The sequence below is a fragment of the Piliocolobus tephrosceles genome, chromosome 10 (genome assembly GCF_002776525.5).
Source record: "Piliocolobus tephrosceles isolate RC106 chromosome 10, ASM277652v3, whole genome shotgun sequence".
In the NCBI taxonomy this organism is placed as follows: Eukaryota; Metazoa; Chordata; class Mammalia; order Primates; family Cercopithecidae; genus Piliocolobus; species Piliocolobus tephrosceles.
In genome coordinates, this window is record NC_045443.1 from 7,461,050 (window position 1) to 7,481,841 (window position 20,792).

Sequence of the window (20,792 nt, forward strand, 5' to 3'; positions counted from 1 at the left end):
GAAGTGTCAAACTTTGGGGGAAAATAAAAATGTATAAAAATATTTAGAAAAACCCACCATAGGGGCCTACAAGCTCCTGAGTCAAGGCCTCTGCCGAGACTCCACTGACCAGCATGGTCACTGAAGGGCATGGAGGACCGTCCTGTGGGAAGAGGCTTGGACGTTCACTGTAAACTCAAGAGTGAGGACACTGTTGATCTGGAATGGGGGCGATGGGTGAGCACACATGGAGCATCCTCCTGTGCCTTGGAATGGGACAAGGTGGATTCCAGCAGCCCTCAGAGCTTCTGCTGGTTGGCTTTGCGGAGAAGGGGCTTTCCACTCTACTGGGGACATCTGCAGAGAGGTTGGGCAGGGAATAGGATATTCCACTCAACCCCGAGTTCCTTTTTTTTTTTTTCTATTCCAAATTCATTCCAGAGTGTGTGGTAGGATCAGTATTGCACGCCTAGTTCGATAGTTGGCCAGAGCCCTAGTGACTGTCTTGTGTGCATGGGGGGCCCAGCCATTGCAGGAAGATGGGCAAGAGTCTTCATCTGATGAGGGCCAGGGACTTTCCAACTCCCTCAACCCTTCCCCCAGGCTCTGTTCCCACCCCCACATTGAGCCCTCTTCTCTCTGACACTTGCCCCCCTAGGACTTTTATTCTGAAAGAGCCAAGGCCCCTGGAGGTGGGCAGGAGGCCCGAGGCTGGAGCTGGCCTTGTCCCTGAGCCAGTTCCACCCTTCTGGGCTGTTTTCCAAGGCATCGACTCTGGGACCCTTGCTGTCCTCAGCTCTCCTCTTTGTCTCTGGTCTCCAGCCTTTCTGGCCTTTCAGCAGAGGGTCCCTATAGCCAGGACTGCTGGGCTTCTCCCTCCTATGCCCTCACACCCCTGTATTCCTGTCTTTTATTCCTTGACCTCGCATCCTCCGTCTACTTCCTTTTTCTGCTTTTTCTGGCTTTCTCGCTGCTTGCCCTTCCCAAAGCAGACAGGTCACCGTTTAGAAGCTCCCCGCCTCCCCCAGCATTGGAAGAAAGTCTTACCCCATCCCATCCCTCTTTCCCAACACATAGGATGGAAGTATCAAATAGCCAGATGCCTTCAGATGTCAGAACTGTGGGGTCTGTTGAACCCTGTGTGGGTGGGGCTGTGTCTTGGGCCTGGTTTTGTTGAGTACATGAGGCTTTCCCGAGAATAAGGACAAAGAAATGGACAAAAAGCCTCTGCCAGTAGCCCTTGTTGAAACTCTTGAACCCCACTCACAGTTTTCCAGAAGTCCATCAGGATAGAATTTTCACTAATCGCCAAATGCCTATAGCTTAGTTCTTTCTTAGAAGGAAAAGTAGAGGCCAAATGGACAGGAGGGAGGGGACATTGGTGGTTCTCAGGGGTTCCTTCCCTTTGCCTGCTTCTTTCATCTGGGAGGCCAGACCTTGACCTGGAAGTGAGGTCACTATTGGGCAGTGGTGTGTGAGAAAGGACTTTGGCCTGGGGGCTACAAGTTACAAATTAACACGGGGAGGGGTGAGGAGGGACCCAGAGGGAGGGTAGGTGGCCAGAGGCAGGGACAGCTGACCTGGCACAATCTGGGCTTGAAGGGGCCATGGCAGGAGGGTCTGTGGGCTGGTGCTGTCTGGAGGGGCCTCAGTTCCTCTCTGGCTATCTGACCTTCCTGAAGACCTGCTCGCACACTGCATCCCTTGCAGTCAGTTCCTGGGGAGAGAGGGGAAGTAAGGGGGAGCGAGAAAGAGGGCTTTTGCCAGCCAGAGCCCCTTTCTCAAGGTCCTTGACCTCCATTTACTCCTTCCGGATACAGCGGCTTGAGTGTTTGATGTATGGGCAATTGTATCATTATTCCACATCCTCAACTTTCCACCCCCCAGGAAGGAAGGTGGCCGGGTCAGGGGATGTGAAATGGCTGAAGCCTCCATTGCTCCTGTGATGATTTATGGGCATTCATCCGACTCGTAGCCAGGGCCCACCTTGGCCACTCTGTTTCTTCCTCTCCCCACTCCTCCCAGTGCTTTTGCTTTCCCTCCCTGGTCAATTCCTTGGACAGGGAGTGGGGCGGGGCTGCGGGAAGAGTGGTGGACCTATCTGGTTTGGACAAGGGAATGCGTCATAGCTGGAGGCCCTTCTCCCAGACACCCAGCCCCTACCCCATTTACCAGATACAGCATCTCTCCCTCCAGCCAGTGTCTCCAGCCCCGGTTAGGGACCTCCCCTTTCTGCACACACACCAGCTGCTCCTCCTTCCAGGTTACTATGGTCTATAGGGAAAAGAGGGAATAAAGACATTGGGAGGCAGGATGCTCAAAATGCTTCCCAACTCACTCTGCTACTCCGCAGCAGATACTGTCTGCTCCAGCCCCTCCATTGAGCGAGGGAGCTGCTCTGATTCAGCAGGACTCCCTTTTTCCCTTCAGTTTTTTTTTTTTTTTTTTTTTTCCGGTGAGACAAGTCTTGCTCCATCACCCAGGCTGGAGTGCAGTGGCAGGATCTCGGCTCACTGCAAACTCTGCCTCCTGGGTTCAAGTGAGTCTCATGCCTCACCTACCCGAGTAGCTGGGATTACAGACATGCACCAACATGCCTGGCTGATTTTTATATTTTTAGTAGAGACAGGATTTCTCCATGTTGGCCAGGCTGGACTCAAACTCCTGAGCTCAAGTGATTTGCCCGCCATGGCTTCCTAAAGTGTTGTGACTATAGGCATGAACCATCACACCCAGCTTCCCACTTCTAAAGGTCACCGAGGGGGCCCAAAGTTGTCTACAGTGACCTTTGGGTGAGAGCAGGGGTGGTAGCAGAATAAGTGGACGTGAAATTGGGGAGGACATTTATGAAGAATGGAGACTTTTTCCTCTGGATACTTCTGGCTGACCTAGAGGGACTTTTGAGAAAGAAGAGAGATTGGTTGGGAATCCTACCAGGTAATCTCATTTCTCCTCTTTCTCGGTTTCAAGAACAGCTGAAGTATGCTTAGAAATAAAGAGTCAGCCCCTCTGGGCCTGAGCATTCAATCAATTTTTATTGAGTTCTCCCATAGGAGAGGCCCCAAACAAGGAGCTCAGAGTCTTGAACGGATAGAGGAGCAGTAAATAGGTAACTGTGACACCAGGCAGTGGGGCAGGCAGAGCGAAATCTTTAAGGAAGTTGGGAGTTAATTAGATTGGAGAGAATGGGAAATTTCTAGCAAGGAAAGAAACAGCTAGAAATAGTGGTAAAAGAGAAAGGCAATTAGTTCTGAAGGGCTCTAACCTAGAGTATATGTGGTGCAGGCAATTGAAGAGCTGATTCACAGAGACCCTTGTAGGCTGAGCTAAGTGTAATAGATGATGTAATGTAATAGATCATCACTGAAAGGGTGTAAGTCAGAGAGTGACACGGTCACATTTATATTTTAGGTAGACCCTGTGGCTACAGTATGCAGATTAGAGGAGGGTTAAGACTGAGAACCAGCTAGGTGCAGTGGCTTACACCCTTAATCCCAGCATTTGGGAGGCTGAGGCAGGAGAATCACTTGAAGTCAAGAATTTGAGACCAGCCTGGGCAACACAGTGAGACCTCAACTTTACAAAAAAAAAAAAAAAACCAATTTCAGGCACTAGGTGAGAAATGAAGGCCTGAATTAGGGTGGTGATAGAGAAAGGTTAGGAGGGAACACAGGAGAGCCATTTAGAAGAGTGATACTCAACAGAAATAAAATGGGTCAGGAGCCATATTAGACAAGTAAAGATAAATAGGGGAAATTAATTTAAATAATATATTTTAGTTAACCAAAAATATTCAAAATATTATTACTTCAGCATGCAACCAATATAAACATTTCCAAAATGCTTCTTTTTATTTGGCATTGTCTGAAAGTCCACTTACAGCATCTAGATTTGGACTAGTTATATTCCAAGTATTCAATGGCCATCTGAAGTTAGCAGCTGCTATACTGGGTAATGCAGAAAAGTTACAAAGATTTCTTGGCCAATTAGATGTGGTGGTGGGGTGTGTGTGTGTGTGTGTGTTTGTGTGTGTGCTAGGAGCCTAGAGGTAAGGAAACAAGAGATACTGATTATGACTCCCAGGTCTCTGGCCTGGCTGGTTATTGCCATTAGTGGAGATGGTAGATATAAAAGTGGGATAGATTTGGATAGGAAGACGGTGAATTTGAGTTTGACCTTGGGCCTTCAAATGGAAATTGGTTCCAGGACCCCTACCCCACCAAATCTGCTGAATAAAATGGCTTAGTATCTGTAGAGAACCTACGTACATCCCCCGTATACTTTATTATTTTGATACAGAGTCTTGCTCTGTCACCCAGGCTAGAGTGCAATGGCGTGATCTTGGCTCACTGCAACCTCTGGCTCCCGGGTTCAAGTAAATCTAATTCTCCTGCCTTAGCCTCCCAAGTAGCTGGGATTACAGGCATGTGCCACCATGCCCAGCTAATTGTTGCATTTTTGTATTTTTTTTGAGACAGAGTTTTGCTCTTGTTGCCCAGGCTGGAGTGCAGTGGCGCGATCTTGGCTCACCGCAATCTCCGCCTCCCAGGTTCAAGTGACTCTCCTGCCTCAGCCTCCTGAGTAGCTGGAATTACAGGCATGCGCCACCATGCCTGGCTAATGTTTTGTATTTCTAGTAGAGATAGGGTTTCTCCATGTTGGTCAGGCTGGTCTTGAACTCGCAACCTCAGGTGATCTTATCTGCCTGCCTTGGCCTCCCAAAGTGCTGGGATTACAGGCGTGAGCCACTGCGCCCGGCCTAATTTATGTATTTTTAGTACAGACGAGGTTTCACCATGTTGGCCAGGCTGGTCTTGAACTCCTGGCCTCAAATGATCTGCCTGCCTCAGCCTCCCAAAGTCCTGGAATTATGGGTGTGAGCCACCATGCCCAGCCTTTTCCCATATGCTTTAAATAATATCTGGATTACTTGTAATACCTAATGCAATGCAAATGCTCTGTAAATAGTTGCTATACTGTGTTATTTTTTATTTGTATCATTTGGTATTTTTATTTTTCCCAAATATTTGCCATTTGCAGTTTGCTGAAGCTGTGGATGCAGAACCCATGAATATGGAGGGCCAACTGTATTTTGTATACAGGCAGTTGAAAACATTGCCCTGGAGCTCAGGAGATGGCTCTGGCTGGAGAATTCATGCCAAGGGCAGCCTATAAATGGAAGCAGAAGGCATGGGTGTAGATGATGTATCCTATGGATAGTGGGCAGACAAAAGGGAGAAGACATTAAGAACAAAACTCTGGGGAGAAAACTCCAGTTTAAAGGATTAATAGGAGGACTAGGATCTGCAAAGAGGCTAAGAAGGAATATGTAAGAAGTAGAAAGAAATGCAGGAGAGTGAAGTTATTGATACTAAAGTAAAAGAGACTCTGGGTGACCAACAGTGTCACAGGCAAATGTTTGCTCTTTCAGTCTGGGTTTCCCTGTTTTTTGCCCTTTGGGCTGGTGCGAAGAGAGGGCAGGGAAGAAGTGGGAGAGAGACGGGGAGCACCAGGACCTGTTAGTTCTGGAGACTGGTATCCTGGGGACTGCATTCCCTGCTGTGGTGACCATTCCCCTCCTCCCCCCTGCTCTGGCTGGGGAAGGTCACTTTGTTTTGCCCCATGTTGTTAGGAATCTCCTGTGATGCCTCCTTCTGGCCACCGCCCAGCCAGGAGAAAGGTACCTGGCATTTCCGTCCGTCCACGCTCCTGAGGTCCTCCTCAAACTCCACTCCCACATCGAACTGCACAGTGTAGTTTTGGAAGGTGCTGAGCGTCCTCACCGTCATGTGGTTGCCCTGGTGGTCGATCTCCTTGTCCGGCTTCAGTAGCAGCGCGATCTTCCGCACAGCCAAGCTGATGTCTGTGGGGGCTGCCTCTTAGCAGGGGTGCTGCTAGCCAGCCAGGAGCTCCTCTGCCAGCAGCAGCCCCTCAAGGCTGTGAGTTTCCCTTCCTTGGGTCTGGGACTGTGGATTCACCCCCTCCTACCAATGCCTGGTTAGAAATGGATCCCAGGTCAGGCGCCAGCCGCCTGAGCCTTTCCACAGTGTCCAACCCCAGGCATTCCCTCTTCTCCATGGGACCAAGAGGCAGGAAGAAAGAGGGGAGAAAGGGAGTGACAGGAGTCTGGGAGGGTGAGGCCATTACTTAAGGCTTGCAGGTAGTCCTCCATGTTCTTCTGTGAGACGAAGCGGTAGTAGCCAGTGAGGTTGGGAGGCATTGTGTGGATCCAGGTTTCAGGAGAATACAGGAGACAGGGTGAGGAAGGAGGGGGTGTTGTCTGGCAGGTGAGGCTGAGAGACTCAGGCCAGCGCGCACACACAGAGGCAGGATGTGTAACGGCCTGGTTACCAGGGCTTTTTATAAGGCTGAGGCCCTGTTGCAATAAGAGTCCCTATCAGACTTCCTCCCTCCCCCTATAGTGAGTTTGGGGGTGGTGTCTCCAGCCTGAAGGAGGGGCAGGGATTTGGCAAAGTTGTGTCTGACCTTGGCTTTTCCTGAGGAAGGAACCTGGAGCAGGATCTGGGGCTGTCAGTCATCCAAAACTCGAACCATCCGGAAGCCAGTTTTGGCCTCCCCCTCATTTTTGGCGGGCTTGGGAACCGTCCCACGGCCTGAGGGGCAGCCTTTCCTGGGAGGCACCTGAGGCTGGTCTGGCTGTGTGAGGTGGAGATGAGTTCCAACAATAGCCTGAGATCCTGGGGCTGAGTGATGTTGGAAGATGTGAGGGGAGGGCTGAGGACAGCCAGCTGCCCAGAAGCCACCATGAAGAGCACCCTGTAGGCCTGGCCCCCAAAGCTCCCTCAGGCAATGTGCTCAACTGGGACCCCAAAGTGGCTTTCCAGACTCTTGGTCCTAAGGAGCCATTAGGAGGGAGGCGGAGCCCCAGGGGTGCTGAGTTCAAAGTCCGGAACAGACAGCCAGAGAGGAGTTTGTTGGCTATTGTGGAGAATTTTATTCTCTTTGGCTTGGGACCCCGAGGGTTTTCTCTCCCTCTGAGTCATCGATGAGACCATAACCCCCAGTCTCCAGCCCTAGGACAGCCCGTGCTTTCCAGATGTATTTCTGTGAAGGTGGGGTGGAGGCGCCTAAATAACATCGTGCCCCGCCCCCAGCTGCCCAGTTCTGTCTCGAACCTGCCATCGTCCCGGGCTTCAGAATCCACTGGGCTTGGTTCATCACGGTTTAAGGTGAAATTCGGGGCGAAGGAGGGAGGGCAGGTAGGCGGGAGGAGGCGACCGGTCCCGACAGGTGCGCGCGCGAGGGGTGCACGACGTCCTCTCCCTCCTCGGGTCCCAGAGCCTCGCTACCGCCCTGTGATTTCCTCGCAGACCTGGGTTACAAATGCCAGGATTTCTCAGACTCAGACTGAGGGTTTTACTTCACCGTTCCCAGAGGGCACGCAGCAGGGAACTGTGGATGGAAGGGGCTGTGGAAAGAGGTTAATGCAGAGTTTGGGGGGCGGGGTGACGCGGCGCCACCCCTCCTGGCCGCCCTCAGGTCCCGCTGACGTCTCTCTTCTCCACCCCCTGGCTTCTGGCTTCTTTCTCCCCACGTCCTTCTTCTTTCCCACCCCCTCCGTGGCTCTCCAGCTTCCTCCCCAGCCCCCGCAGTTCCTCGGCTCCCCCAAATTGCAGCCAGGGGAAGGAGCCCTGAAGCTCTCCAGCCCCGACGCCCCAGTCCCATTGGCTCCCTCCCCCGCTGCAGCACCTGGTACCCTCCAGTCACCTGATTGGCCGGCAGCGCCATCAATCGTTGCCCGGCTGTGCTGACGTCATCCTGCGGTAGCGGGGTTGGGGTGGGAGTGAGAGGGTGAGGACGCTGGGCTGGGGGAAACTGGAAGCCGCTGCAAGTCCCCCGCCTCAGCTACCCAGATTGGGATCTGCCCAGGCCCGCTTTATGGACTAGTGTGGGCGGTAGGCTCCTTTAGGTCCCTGCCCTGCTGTTCCCCGCTCCTTAGAGACACCCTGTATCCCTCCCGCAAGGTGGAATCCGCAGGCTGGAGGCTCCCAGGGGAGGCAAACGCCTGGCCCTGCCCTGCCCCACGCCGCACCATGACCCTCCTGCTGCTGCCCCTTCTGCTGGCCTCTCTGCTCGCGTCCTGCTCCTGTAACAAAGGTGAGTGAGGTGGGGGTGGGGGTCCTGAAAGAGGGGCGTCGGGCAGCGCCGTGCGCGGTAGGGGTGGGAAGGAGGTGTCGAGGCTCCCTGGCACCTGACAGGTGTCTGGTCCTCTTCTGATCACCCGCCTTCCCATCCATGTTCTCAGACCTGCTCCGTCTCCTCTCCCTCTCTTCCTCCCAGCTACATCTCCCTTTCCGGTCCATCTCTACCATGCGTTTCTCTTGCTGGTATCTTGCTCCCATTTGGTCTCCATTGCCGTCCTGTGGTCTCTATTCTCCCCCTCCCCCAATTTCTACACGCCAGTGGCTACCTCGGGTCTGGGAGGGAATGCCCCCGAGCGGGTGATAAACGTCTCCCAGCGGCTCTCCCTTTCACTGGCGCATGCTAAGGGTGTGTGGCAGATCCATCTGCTTCGCCTCCATCCCATCCTGGGGAGAAAGTATTTGCTGCAGTTCAGCAATTCGGAGCACGTATGTTTTTGCGTGTGCCTCTGCATTCATACCCTTATGCCTGCATCAGCTGGGCTGTGGGTTACCAGAGCTGCCCTCTCTGGCAGACAGCGGATACATTCAGCCGGGCGGGGCTGTGGGACGGACGGAGAGGGAGGACGTTGAGGGGGGCTTGTGGGCAGAGGGCTCAGGTAGGTGGAAACGGATGGAGACTGGCAGGAAAGGGCAGAAGTGGGTGTGTGGGGGGCGCTAAATGAGTAGTGAGAGGGAAAGCTGAGAAGGAGAAGACCGGAGATGAGGCGTGGGACGGGGTGAGGAGGGGATGGAAAAGGGTAAAGGTGGAGGCAGAAAAAAGAGGGAAGAATGAGAGGAAAATCAGGAAAAGAGTGAGTCAAGGAGGAGCCCAGGAGCCTAGGAGTGAAAGGGAGCAAACGCAGAGACCGCAGGGGGCCAGGAGGAGAGGAGACAGAGGCTCAGAGACCTGGGGAGACAAGCAGGGTGGGAGCGGAGCTGTGCAGAAGGCGTCCAGCCCTGCCCTTCCATCGCGCTGTCTTCCTCGCCTGCATCGCTGACCTCAGCCTCCCCTCTTAGCCTCCTGCCACTTCCTGTACCGCCTCCTGTGCACCATCTTGTGGCTTTCTCCTCAGCATTCAGGAAGGGGTTATGGTGGTCATCAGTAAGAAATCCTTCCCATGCCACAGGCTTGCTGGGGTGTGGTTGAAGGAGAGAATGGACATCAGGGTTTCTTGCTCACCATGAGATACTGGGGATGAGGTTCCTTTTGGTGACTCGGTTTCCTTCTGCTTCATGGGTGTGCTTTGGGAGCCTGGGTGATGGCTTGATGGGATTAGATAGAGCAAGTGTGGAGGCTGGGTTGGGAGTGATGGGGAAGGGGAGGAAATATGCTTCCCCACAGTCCCTCACCAGGCTGAATCTGGTAGAAGATAGGGAGATTTGGAGTCTGATGAGTCCCGCATCCATTCTGAATTGGCTGGTGGTTGAAGGGAAGAGGGGTGGGGTAGATAAGAACTGGGATTGAGTTCTATATAAAAAGTGGGTTTCAGGGAATGTGTTTTGATGGTCTGGTGGAGGACATAGAAATGTGCCGGTTTCGAATGTGTTCTCTTGGGTGTGGGGGTGGGAAGCAGGGACAGGATTTGTCATGTTTCTAGGCCAGCCCGATAATCCCTTAGGATGACGGCTCTGCTGGGTCCAGTTGCTCGGCATTGATTCCTCTGCTCCATTCCTGCCCCTCTCTGCCCCCTCCCTCTGTCCTATATATCTTCACTTCTCTCCTTTCTCCCCATCCTGTGTTCTGGGAGAATGGCTTCAAGTTGGGGCTTGGCTGGGAGAAGTGCAGAGTGAAGGAATCAGGATTGAAATGAGTTGGGAGGAGGATAAGCAATCAGGATCTCAGGAAACTTCTAGCTCTTTTTCTAGTTTCAATTCTCTCCTTAATCTATCCCTTCCCTTTCCAGGGCCTTCTCATGGCCCACCACCGCTCCCTGAAGTTCCCAGTCTCCATTCTCTAGCACGTGAAATCCCTAAAGAACATTCTCCACATCCTGACCATGGTTCCCAGGGAGACAGTGATCCCCTCCTTCTCACCCCCAGGGCAGGTAGTTTCCATGGGAACTGTCTACCCTACTATAGGAGAAGGCTGTGACCTTCCACAGACCCTCTGACTCCTTTAGTAGCTGATTTCTTGTCCTCAGCTGCCCGCCTCCTGTAAGGTGCTCGTATAGGGGGTGGAAAGGGTGAGGGTGCTGAGGTGTGAGTTGTCTGGGTCAACAAGGGTTGTTGTGGGAGTAGAGGCCCTGCTCACAGGTGCTTCCTCTCCTCTCCCTGGGGTGGGGCCAGCCAACAAGCACAAGCCATGGATTGAGGCAGAGTACCAAGGCATCGTCATGGAGAATGACAACACGGTCCTGCTGAACCCACCACTCTTTGCCTTGGACAAGGATGCCCCGCTGCGCTATGCAGGTAATTGGGATTCGGGGATGGCAAGGCAGGGCAGGACAGAGAAAAGTGGGTGGAAGGGCCAAAATCAAGGGAGGGAGGGAAGGTCCTGGGAGCAATGAGAAAGTAAGGGAAGAGGCCTTGGGAAAATAAAGTTGGGCTCAAGGAGGGAAATGGGCTCCATTGAAGAATGGAGATTGAGTCAAGGATGCCAGAAAAGGACATGACCAGGCAAGGGTTGAACACATCATGATTTTGTCAGATCTCAGGCCTGGAGGCTCTGGGAGGTTGCTGCTCATGGAAGCTGGGCTTGGAGTTGTGTGTTTGATCATTAATGCTTTTATGCCTACAGGAGAAGGGAGAGGGCTTCGGGAGGAGAGGTGGAGCCGGACCCCAGGTGGGGAGGCTGAGGGTGGGGAAGGAGACGCAGCAGCCTCACTCCTCCCCTTCTCCCCTTTGTCAGGTGAGATCTGTGGCTTCCGGCTCCATGGGTCTGGGGTGCCCTTTGAGGCCGTGATCCTTGACAAGGCGACAGGAGAGGGGCTGATCCGGGCCAAGGAGCCTGTGGACTGCGAGGCCCAGAAGGAACACACCTTCACCATCCAGGCTTATGACTGTGGCGAGGGCCCCGACGGGGCCAACACCAAGAAGTCGCACAAGTGAGGAAGTCCTTGTCTCCTGCCCCATGTGTTGCGGGGTCCTCCTCCCTTCTCCCAAGCCCACCATCCTCTGTCTGTGCGGTCATCGAATATCCACCCCTACCCGCGGCTCTTCCTAGGACTTAGGGAACCCTATCCCCTGCTGTTCCTAGGATTTAGGGACCTTCAGGCAAGGTGACAGAAACGTATAGTAGACTTCAGTGGATCTAATCTTGGTTTTGCCTCTCGTGACCTTGGGCAGCCTAGCCTCTCTGGACTTGCTTTTCCTTATTTGTAAAATGGAGATTGTGATGATACCTACTTCATAAGGTTGCTGTGAAGATTCCAGGAGATGGTTTGTGTTGAAAGCATGACCACAGTGCCTGATACACAGTGAAGGGCTCAGTACATGGGCGTAATGACGAGGAGGAGAGCAAGAAGGAAGAGGATGAACACATTCAGCATGCATCCAGATTCCTTTCAACTGCCCCCTCCAGTCTATTTGCAGTGTATACCACACACACGATCCCTAACACATACATATAGCTCTAGGTGAGGGTGGGCAGGGGATGGTTGTAGCAAGAAAGAGGCTCGGGTCTGGGACACCTACGCCTGTTGCCAGCTAACTTATTTGAGAATAAGAGAAAGATCTTCAGTCAGGATGCCTGAGCCACTAAGAGGCACTAGAGATAAAAATGCTCTTTGTGACTCAGTTTCCCATTTGAAGATAGGACTCTTGCCTCTGGGGCCTGGGAGCCTGCATCTTGGCTGGGGGCAGGGCTCAGTATGAAGGGCCTCGACCCAGCTCTGCTTGCCCTGGCGCATGACTACCGAGGGGCCACATGCACGGGAGGCAGCGCTGCCCACACATGCTCTTCAGATGTGTCAGATGACTTGTGACCTTTGTACAAATGCCATTTCCCTTCTTATGGCTGATTTTAATTTGGCTTTTACTCTGCATCTTCCTCGGTTATCCCCCTGGAGCTGACTGTTGTGAAGGAAGGCCCTGCTGGATTTTATGCCTTAGCTTTCCTCTTGGCATCCTTATCCATAGCATTCTGCACAGAAGTCATCAAAATCAGCTCCTGAGTACCCCTGGGGCTTGTTCCTTATCCCCTACATCAGTCCCCTTTCTTTTTTTTTTTTTTTTTTGAGACGGAGTCTCGCTCTGTCACCCAGGCTGGAGTGCAGTGGCCGGATCTCGGCTCACTGCAAGCTCCACCTCCCAGGTTCACGCCATTCTCCTGCCTCAGCCTCCCGAGTAGCTGGGACTACAGGCGCCCGCCACCTCGCCCGGCTAGTTTTTTGTATTTTTAGTAGAGACGGGGTTTCACCATGTTAGCCAGGATGGTCTCGATCTCCTGACCTCGTGATCCGCCCATCTCGGCCTCCCAAAGTGCTGGGATTACAGGCTTGAGCCACCGCGCTCGGCCATCAGTCCCCTTTCTTCGGGCCCTCCTCCGGTGTTGTCCTCTCCCTGGCATGGCTTTGATGCCACTTGGTGCTCTGTGGGGTAGGGAGGAGCGTTCTGGCTGCCTCAGTCTCAGGGATAGATGGGGAGGCTCCCTCCTGCTCTGGCTCCCGGTCGGGATTCCTGCTTGCTCCTTTCTGGCATATGGGTGTACGTGTCGAGGCTGTACCTTGGTGTACAGTATTGAGGCTGTATCTCGTTGTGCCCATATTGAGGCTGTTTGTTGGTGTACAGTATCGAAGCTGTAGCTCGGTATACGGTATCGAATCTGTCCCTCCGTGTGTCATATCAAGGCTGTATCTTGATGTACTGTATCGAGGCTGTACCTCGGTGTGCTGTATCAAGGCTGTATCTTGATGTATAATATCGAGGCTGGCTGACGTGTCCCCATTCCTCCTCCCCTCTGGTATGTGCAGGGCCACCGTGCATGTGCGGGTCAATGATGTGAACGAGTTTGCCCCAGTGTTTGTGGAGCGGCTGTACCGTGCGGCTGTGACAGAGGGAAAGCTGTATGATCGTATCCTGCGGGTGGAAGCCATTGATGGTGACTGCTCCCCCCAGTACAGCCAGATCTGCTACTACGAGATTCTCACACCCAACACCCCTTTCCTCATTGACAACGATGGTGAGTCCGCCCCTGGCTTCCCTGGCCACCCAGTTCCCCTTGTGCACCCACCTCCCTCAGGACAACCCGGGGTTCCACTCTCCACTTTCACCCCTCAGACCCTCACCTCACCCTTCTTCCCAAATGGAGCCTTCCCTTCCCAGGTGCCTTTTCCCAGCGTCCTGCTGCCTAACCTGCCTACTGCCCGATGAACTCGCACATCCTCCCCCCTCTGCCCTGGGCTTTCTCCAGTGCTCTAACGCTCTGTCCTCCTGACCCCACCCCAGGGAACATTGAGAACACAGAGAAGCTGCAGTACAGTGGTGAGCGGCTCTATAAGTTTACAGTGACGGCTTATGACTGTGGGAAGAAGCGGGCGGCAGATGATGCCGAGGTGGAGATTCAGGTGAAGCCCACCTGTAAACCCAGCTGGCAAGGTGAGAGCTCAGCGCTGGGCCCCATCTTGTGAATCCTCTTTTTTCTTCGTCTCTCTTTCTGTCCCTTCTGACAATCATGGGGGCTAGGCTAGGGCTTGGAGGATATTGGGGCAGATTTGCAGCTATCCCCTCTAGCCGGGCCATCCTGCCAGGAGTCCCAAACTGTCCATGGACATGGCAAGAGGAGCATGGAGAGGGGAGGCTGCTTTACCCTTCTCTCTCCCCATCGCCCTCTCTGTCTCACCCATGCAGGCTGGAACAAAAGGATCGAATATGCACCAGGCGCTGGGAGTTTGGCTTTGTTCCCTGGTATCCGCCTGGAGACCTGTGATGAACCACTCTGGAATATTCAGGCCACCATAGAGCTGCAGACCAGCCACGTGGCCAAGGGCTGCGACCGTGACAACTACTCAGAGCGGGCACTGCGGAAACTCTGCGGTAGGTGTGCTCCCAACACTGCCTCAGGCCCAACCCTTCTCATCCAACCTCTGTCCAAACTTCTCCAAGACTCTGCTTTATGTCACCTCCGGCCATCCACAGGCGTTTATCCATAGAGGTTGTGACACATGGTTAGCTTCTGTGGCCCAAAAGGCAGGTACATATGTCTTCGGCAAAAATGCATAGTCGTTGCACCAGACAGTCACGAGATGCATGGTGGAACGACGGTGGGGAGAGATGAAGAGCTGGAGAATGGGTTAACTGGAGAGATACTCTTAGAAGAGAGTTCATCCCTCTCTTGTCTTTGAAAGGCCACAAGAGGTGGCGAGAGACGCTGCAGGAAATCTTTTCCCATCAGTCCCTCTTTCCCTGCTTCCTGCCCATTTCGCCATCTGCTGCTTCTTGGCTCTGACACTTGTGCCTCCTGGGGCTCCCACAGGTGCTGCCACCGGGGAGGTGGATCTGTTGCCCATGCCCGGCCCCAATGCCAACTGGACAGCAGGACTCTCGGTGCACTACAGCCAGGACAGCAGCCTGATCTACTGGTTCAATGGCACCCAGGCTGTGCAGGTGCCCTTGGGTGGCCCCAGTGGACTGGGTTCTGGGCCCCAGGACAGCCTCAGTGACCACTTCACCCTGTCCTTCTGGATGAAGCATGGCGTAACTCCCAACAAGGGCAAGAAGGAAGAGGAAACCATTGTATGTAACACTGTCCAGAATGGTGAGCCTCCCCTCCAGGCACTAGCCAGAGAGGGAAACTGTCTTCTTTTCCTGCCTCTGTCACTGCCCATTGTGTGACTGTGAACAGGTCACTTCCCCTCTCTTCATTTGTGAGGTGCAAGTGCCAGGTGTGATATGCCTTGATTCTGTGCTTTATCCCGAACATGACATGTTGGATCCTGCTGCGGTCAGAGTGCAATGGGATTCCTTGCTGCTACTCTCATTTTCAGTTGCCCAATCAACTTACCACCATGTGGTAGGCTGCCCCCACCCCCTATCTCCTCTCCCATTAAAGCCCCTCCATTGCAGTGGGAAAGCCTGGGTAATGGTGTGCCCCATTCTTTCATCTTCCCATCTTGGGACTGGTTGGCCCATCTCCGAGCCCTGTTCTTCCCTCAACTGCAGGGCCTACTCCACTGGAGAGGGCTCAGTCTTGACCTGCTCTTTCATTTCTAGCCACTTCTCCAACCTCATTTCTGTTGACCTTGACAACTCTTTTGAAAAGGGTTGTCACCCACGATGTATGTATTAACCAAAGGACTGATGAGCTGGTGAGGGAGTGGGCCCGCTGACGCTCCCCGCTCAGCTAGCCAGGGTGCCTCAGAAGCCCAAGTTATCACTTGGACTGTAGTGTGTGTGTGTGTGTGTGTGTGTGTGAGAGAGAGAGAGAGAGACAGAGCCAGAGAGAGAGAAATGCTAGAGAATGAGGGAATGAGAGAGGATTAAGAGAATCCAGCGTCCTCTCCTTCCTGCTGCTTTGAACTTGTTCTGGCCTCAGCCTCTGTACTTGACCCCGTCCCCTTCCTGTGCCCTCAGAGGATGGCTTCTCTCACTACTCGCTGACTGTCCACGGCTGTCGGATTGCCTTCCTCTACTGGCCCCTGCTGGAGAGTGCCCGCCCAGTCAAGTTCCTCTGGAAGCTGGAGCAGGTGAGGCCAGAGCCAGGCTCCTGCGAGGGCTGAGTAGATGTGACTCACTTTTAGGAAAGGACCTTCTCTGGGCAGGGTCAGCATTTTCTGGGTTCCCCCTTGCGCTCTCTTTGCTTCTCCACTTTCAGCCCCTGACCATTCTACTCCCAGGTCCTCTTGTTCCCTTTTTCCAAGGCTTGTTCCCTGCAGAAAGCACTTCTGGATTTAAAAAAAAAAAAAAAGGAACAAATGACTACTAACAGCAAACTTGACCAACCATCTATTTCCTCCCTGTTTTATCCCATCTCTCTCTTAAATAGGACTTTAACAGTATATGTTCCTGACTCTCAGGCAGTTATCAAGATAAGTCATTCTGAGGTACACAGATTGGGTTTGAATCTTGCCAAGGGAATTTGCTGGCTATGAAATCTTCGTTAATATGTGTAAACTTCAGGGTTAAAAAAAAAACCCTGTTAAATAGGGATAAAAAGAATTCTGTATCCCAGAGTCGTTAGGATTAAATGACGTAATAGACCCTTGTAGACTGAAAAGCACTCCCCCTGTATATGTTAATTCTCACTATTATCAGCCCTGATCATGGAGGGATAAATAAAAATGGATAAAATATTTAAAATCCTCTCTTGAGCCAAGAGTTGCAGCCTCTTCACTATTTATTCTCCAGGCTGACCGCAAGGACCAGTGAGGACTAATTTGAGTTTTCACTCCTTCTGTTTCTCTTGTAAGTCCTAGTGGAGTGGCTGAGTAAGCAAATGGCAAAAAACAAAACAAAAAACAAAACAACAACAACAACAACAAAAACAGAACAGAGAAAGAGAAGTGCCCAGATAATTTATAAACTAGATAATTGAGGGCTATCTACAAACGCTTTGCTGTCTGTGGCACTCTTTTAAAGAGACAGTCTGCCATTTGCTGCTTCTTGATTTCCGCCCCCCCGCCACACGTTGCAAATATTGATAACGTGACCCTTGCTATCTTTCTTTAATTCAACCTCATTTAATCAACCAATATCTATTAAATACAACTAAGTCTCTGTCATTCAGCTAGGTTCTGGGGGTACGATGAATGAAACAAAATCTTTGCCATCATTGAACTTACATTTTAGTTGGTGAGATAAATTTTTAAAAAGGAAATAGACATGTAAAAACGATAAATTGTGATAAATGCTCTGAAAGTAGCAAGCAAGGGACTGGGGCAGAGCATGGGGGGAGGCAAGGAGAGGAGAAGTCACCTTGGATTGGATGCTCCTGGGGGACCTGACTGAGGCAGAATTTAAGCCTAGTGCTAAAGGATGAGAAATAGCTGCCTGTGGGAAGAGAGTGGGAAGGTTCCAGGAAGAGGAAAGAGCAGATGCAAAGGCCCTGAGGCAAGAAAGAGCTCAGCATGTCCCAAGCATGGAAAGAGGGCCAGTGAGGTTGGAGTACAGTGAACAAGGCTGGAGATAAGTTGCAGAGATGGGCAGTGATCAGGTTGTACAGTGGACTTTTTCAGCAGGGTAGTCTCGATTTTTGTCATATGAGAGATGGGAAGTGTTTTTTGAAGGATTTAAAGCAGAGGCATGACCTGATCAGATTTATGTATGTGTGTGTGTGTGTGTGTGTGTGTGTGTGTGTGTGTGTATATATATATATATATATTTTTTTTTTTTTTTTTTTTTGAGATGGGGTCTCACTCTGTCACCAGGCTGGAGTGCAGTGGTGTGATCTTGGCTCACTGCAACCTCTGCCTCCCGGGTTCAAGCAATTCTCCTGCCTCAGCCTCCCTAGTAGCTGGGACTACAGGCACCTGCCACCATGCCCAACTAATTTTTGTATTTTTAGCAGAGACGGGGTTTCACCATGTTGGCCAGGATGGTCTTGATCTCTTGACCTTGTGATCCGCCTGCCTCGGCCTCCAAAAGTGGTGGGATTACAGGCGTGAGCCACCGCACCTGGCCAGATTTACATTTTAACAAGATCCCCTTAGCAACTGTGGGATGGATGTATTGAAGAGATCTAATGGTGACAGTAAACAGGGGTTGGGGACATGACTGATGTGTGGCAATGGAGACGGAGAGTCCTGCACAGAAACCTGCAGCTTGTAGCTCTGTTTGGACCTGGGATCAACAGCACCTGCTGATGGACTGGATGTGGAGGCTGAGGGAAAGGGAAGATCAAAGTTGTTTCCTGTGTCAGCCGCTTGAGCAGCTGGAGGGATAATGGAGCATTTATTCTGCCTGGGGAGAAACTGAGGGAGTTGGGAAAGGGCATGGACTTGCATCTTACATGTGTTAAATGTGAGATACTTGTGGACATCCAAGCAGAGAACCTGGCATTCAGAGGAGAATTCTGGGCTAGAGATGCAGATTTTGGAGTTACCAGTGTATAACTATGGTACCCAAACCCATGGCAACAGATGAGGTGACTTCTAGGAAGAGAGTGTAGAGAGGAAAGAGAAGAGGGCCTAGGTCTGAGCCGTGAGGAACCCCAACATTTGGAACTGGATGAGGCAGAGTACTCTCTGCCTCTTTCTCCTCTGACCATCCCCCATTCCATCTTGGCTGGCCCTAGGAGAGACTGCAAAGGGAAGCAATATTTATTTTAGTGCTTAATGGTGGGTTAGAAGCTACCCTAGAGATAACCTGTAATCCCAGCTACTTGGGAGGCTGAGAGGATCACTGGAGGCCGGGAGTTTGAGACCAGCCCAGGCAACATAGTGAGAGCTCATCTCTAAAAAATAAAAAAATTAGCTGGACGTGGTGGCACATACCTGTAGTCCCAGCTACCCCAGAGGCTGAGGTGGGAGGATCGCTTGAGCCCAGGAGTTTGAGGCTTCAGTGAGCTATGATTGCACCACTGCACTCCAGCCTGGGGGACAGAAAGAAACCCCATCTCTAGAATTTCCAGTGCCTTACATACATACGTAATACATAGGTTTTTGGGGGAAATTTATTCATGACAGTGTGTTACTCCTCTTAGAAATATTTGTAGCTTTAAAGATTTCCCTGAAGAGTGGAATCTTTGCTACTAGGCTGATTGCCTGATAGATTTTGGACAAGGAGGTTATTCCTTGAGCTGGATAGGCAGCAAAGCACTAGTAAGCCCTGTTGATAGAACTGGGAATAAAGGGACTGTCCCCTGTCTCCCAGGAGACGGGGCAGTGCCTGGGGTTAGCTCTCTGAAGAGGAATTACCTGAGAGGCTCTTGCCCCTACCCTACTCGCCCAGGTCTGTGATGATGAGTGGCACCACTACGCTCTGAACCTCGAGTTCCCCACGGTCACACTCTACACCGATGGCATCTCCTTCGACCCTGCCCTCATCCATGACAATGGCCTCATCCACCCGCCCCGAAGGGAGCCTGCTCTCATGATTGGGGCCTGCTGGACTGGTAAGTCCCTCTGAGCTTCTCAGTGAAGACTCCAGTGGTTTAGGATTTGGGAAGGGAGGTAGGCTGGTGAGGAGCAAGGGCAGTCTGACGCGGCAGCTGAGGCCACCTCATTTGTCTCTCTGCAGCTGGGCAGGGTGACTGAAGATCTCCATGGTAGGGACCACAGCCTCCCTCCCATATCTCCCACTAATCCAATGGGTCATCACCTCTGACTCGGAGGAATTAATTTCTCAGGCATCCCCAGACTCTCTCTCTGTAACTCCAGCCCGTTTCCACTTTGTTCCATCAAAGTGATGATGACTTCCATAGCCTGTTCCCCTGCTCAAGGAGAGTAACCCCTTAGAGTGTCCTCAGTCTTTCAACTTTTAAGCCATTAAAAAACTTTTCTCCTCTTGGGAGTGTGTGTGTGCACATGTGCCTGCCTGTCTTACCAGAGCCCACGTGTTTCCTCAGCAGTATATCGTATCTGGGGGTTTGTCTCTAACAGAGGCTGGAGAGTTTGGGACATGACAAAAGAAGGGTTGGGGTTGAGCTGAGAGGTTGCAGGTTATACACGGGAGGGTCAGAGTCCCATGTGAACATGAGAGCACTCATGGGGATGAGAGGAAGACGTCTCATTCCTCTCTGTCAATCTCTCCACATCCCTGAAGTCATCACCACTGTTTTTTTTTTTTTTATCCCTAGAGGAGAAGAACAAAGAGAAGGAAAAGGGAGACAACAGTACAGACATCACCCAAGGTACTCTGTGTGTAAGAACTGGAGACCAGAGAGTTCTCATCCTCACTTTCTGTTCTGAGATCCCTTTTCCACCCCAAATCCTATCCAGCCTGTGACAGCCTCCTAGGCCACCAGGGGGCAGAGCCTCCAAGAACCACAGCAGGGCAGGGGCTCCTGGAGTGGTAAGGCCAGAGGCAGCTGGGCTGGATTCTGGGTGTCCTGTCCTGCCCACAGAACGAAGAATGGGGTGCTCTTGGTGTCTTTCCATATGGCAGAAGGGAGGTGGCAGGAGTCAGGAGTCAGACACGCAGGAGGGGAAGGTCTGGGCATCTGTGAAGCTCGCTCACATCCATCCCGGTCTCCCTGCATGTCTGGAAAGACGTCCTCTCCTGCCACCTCCCCCTTCCTCCTTGTTTTGACTCTTTCCTCCTGTTGGTCCTGTTTCCTTTTCTTCCTCCCTCTCATCTTTGTTGCTTCTACTTTTCACCCTTTTTCTTCTCCCCGGCTTTATTCTGTCTTCTTTTGTCTCATTTTGTCCCTTCTCCAGCCTCCCCGCTTATCTTCACTTTTCCTTCACCTCTCATCTCTCTTTTTTCCTTTTTTTTTTTTTGTTTCCACATTTCTCCTTTTTGTTTTCTTTCTCGACTCTTCTGCTCTTTCTCTCCTTTCCCTTTCTCTCAGCCTTCGTCCTTTTCCATCCTCCTCTCTTCTCACCTTCCGTCCTGCTCCTGTGTTCCCACCCTAGGAGACCCTTTGCCGATCCACCACTATTTCCATGGCTACCTGGCTGGTTTCAGCGTGCGCTCAGGTCGCCTGGAGAGCCGTGAGGTCATCGAGTGTCTCTATGCATGTCGGGAGGGGCTGGACTATAGGGATTTCGAGAGCCTGGGCAAAGGCATGAAGGTATTGCCCCATCCTCTAGCTCTGTTCTTCCCCGCATGCCCCCTGCCCCTCCCCCTTACCCT

General features: G+C 52.1%; 2 protein-coding genes across 4 annotated transcripts in view; one reads left to right on the top strand and one right to left on the bottom strand.

Moving 5' to 3' along the window:
* Nucleotides 1–20,792, top strand: part of CLSTN3 (calsyntenin 3) — a 50,905-nt gene that overhangs the window by 14,022 nt on the left and 16,091 nt on the right. For 2 of the 3 annotated variants that reach the window (XM_023232371.2, XM_023232372.1), the window contains exons 3-13: nucleotides 7,965–8,097; nucleotides 10,410–10,532; nucleotides 10,972–11,167; nucleotides 13,034–13,242; nucleotides 13,509–13,658; nucleotides 13,911–14,096; nucleotides 14,536–14,817; nucleotides 15,633–15,745; nucleotides 18,948–19,110; nucleotides 19,795–19,848; nucleotides 20,573–20,730. In XM_023232371.2, the coding sequence (XP_023088139.1) occupies nucleotides 8,034–8,097; nucleotides 10,410–10,532; nucleotides 10,972–11,167; nucleotides 13,034–13,242; nucleotides 13,509–13,658; nucleotides 13,911–14,096; nucleotides 14,536–14,817; nucleotides 15,633–15,745; nucleotides 18,948–19,110; nucleotides 19,795–19,848; nucleotides 20,573–20,730 (1,698 nt within the window). In that variant the 5' untranslated portion in view covers nucleotides 7,965–8,033. Of the gene's footprint in view, nucleotides 1–7,551; nucleotides 8,098–10,409; nucleotides 10,533–10,971; nucleotides 11,168–13,033; nucleotides 13,243–13,508; nucleotides 13,659–13,910; nucleotides 14,097–14,535; nucleotides 14,818–15,632; nucleotides 15,746–18,947; nucleotides 19,111–19,794; nucleotides 19,849–20,572; nucleotides 20,731–20,792 lie in introns of those variants that run through there. The other variant, XM_031936265.1, reaches the window with a different exon arrangement.
* On the bottom strand, nucleotides 1,205–6,679 carry RBP5 (retinol binding protein 5). Its single transcript, XM_023232377.2, has 4 exons — nucleotides 6,127–6,679; nucleotides 5,664–5,842; nucleotides 2,152–2,253; nucleotides 1,205–1,696 (listed from the first exon to the last, which is right to left on the bottom strand). Exons 1-4 carry the CDS (start codon nucleotides 6,197–6,199, stop codon nucleotides 1,643–1,645), a joined length of 408 nt encoding a protein of 135 aa, XP_023088145.1. The 5' UTR covers nucleotides 6,200–6,679; the 3' UTR covers nucleotides 1,205–1,642.

Bases quoted from the DNA above. Each gene is read 5' to 3' on its own strand.
- RBP5 (XM_023232377.2), bottom strand. From the start codon at position 6,199: ATGCCTCCCAACCTCACTGGCTACTACCGCTTCGTCTCACAGAAGAAC. The intron at 5,843-6,126 runs GTAATGGCCTCA...CAGCCCCCACAG, and splicing joins GGACTACCTGCAAGCCTTAA to ACATCAGCTTGGCTGTGCGG. The intron at 1,697-2,151 runs GTAAATGGGGTA...CTCTCTCCCCAG, and splicing joins AGGGAGAGATGCTGTATCTG to GAACTGACTGCAAGGGATGC.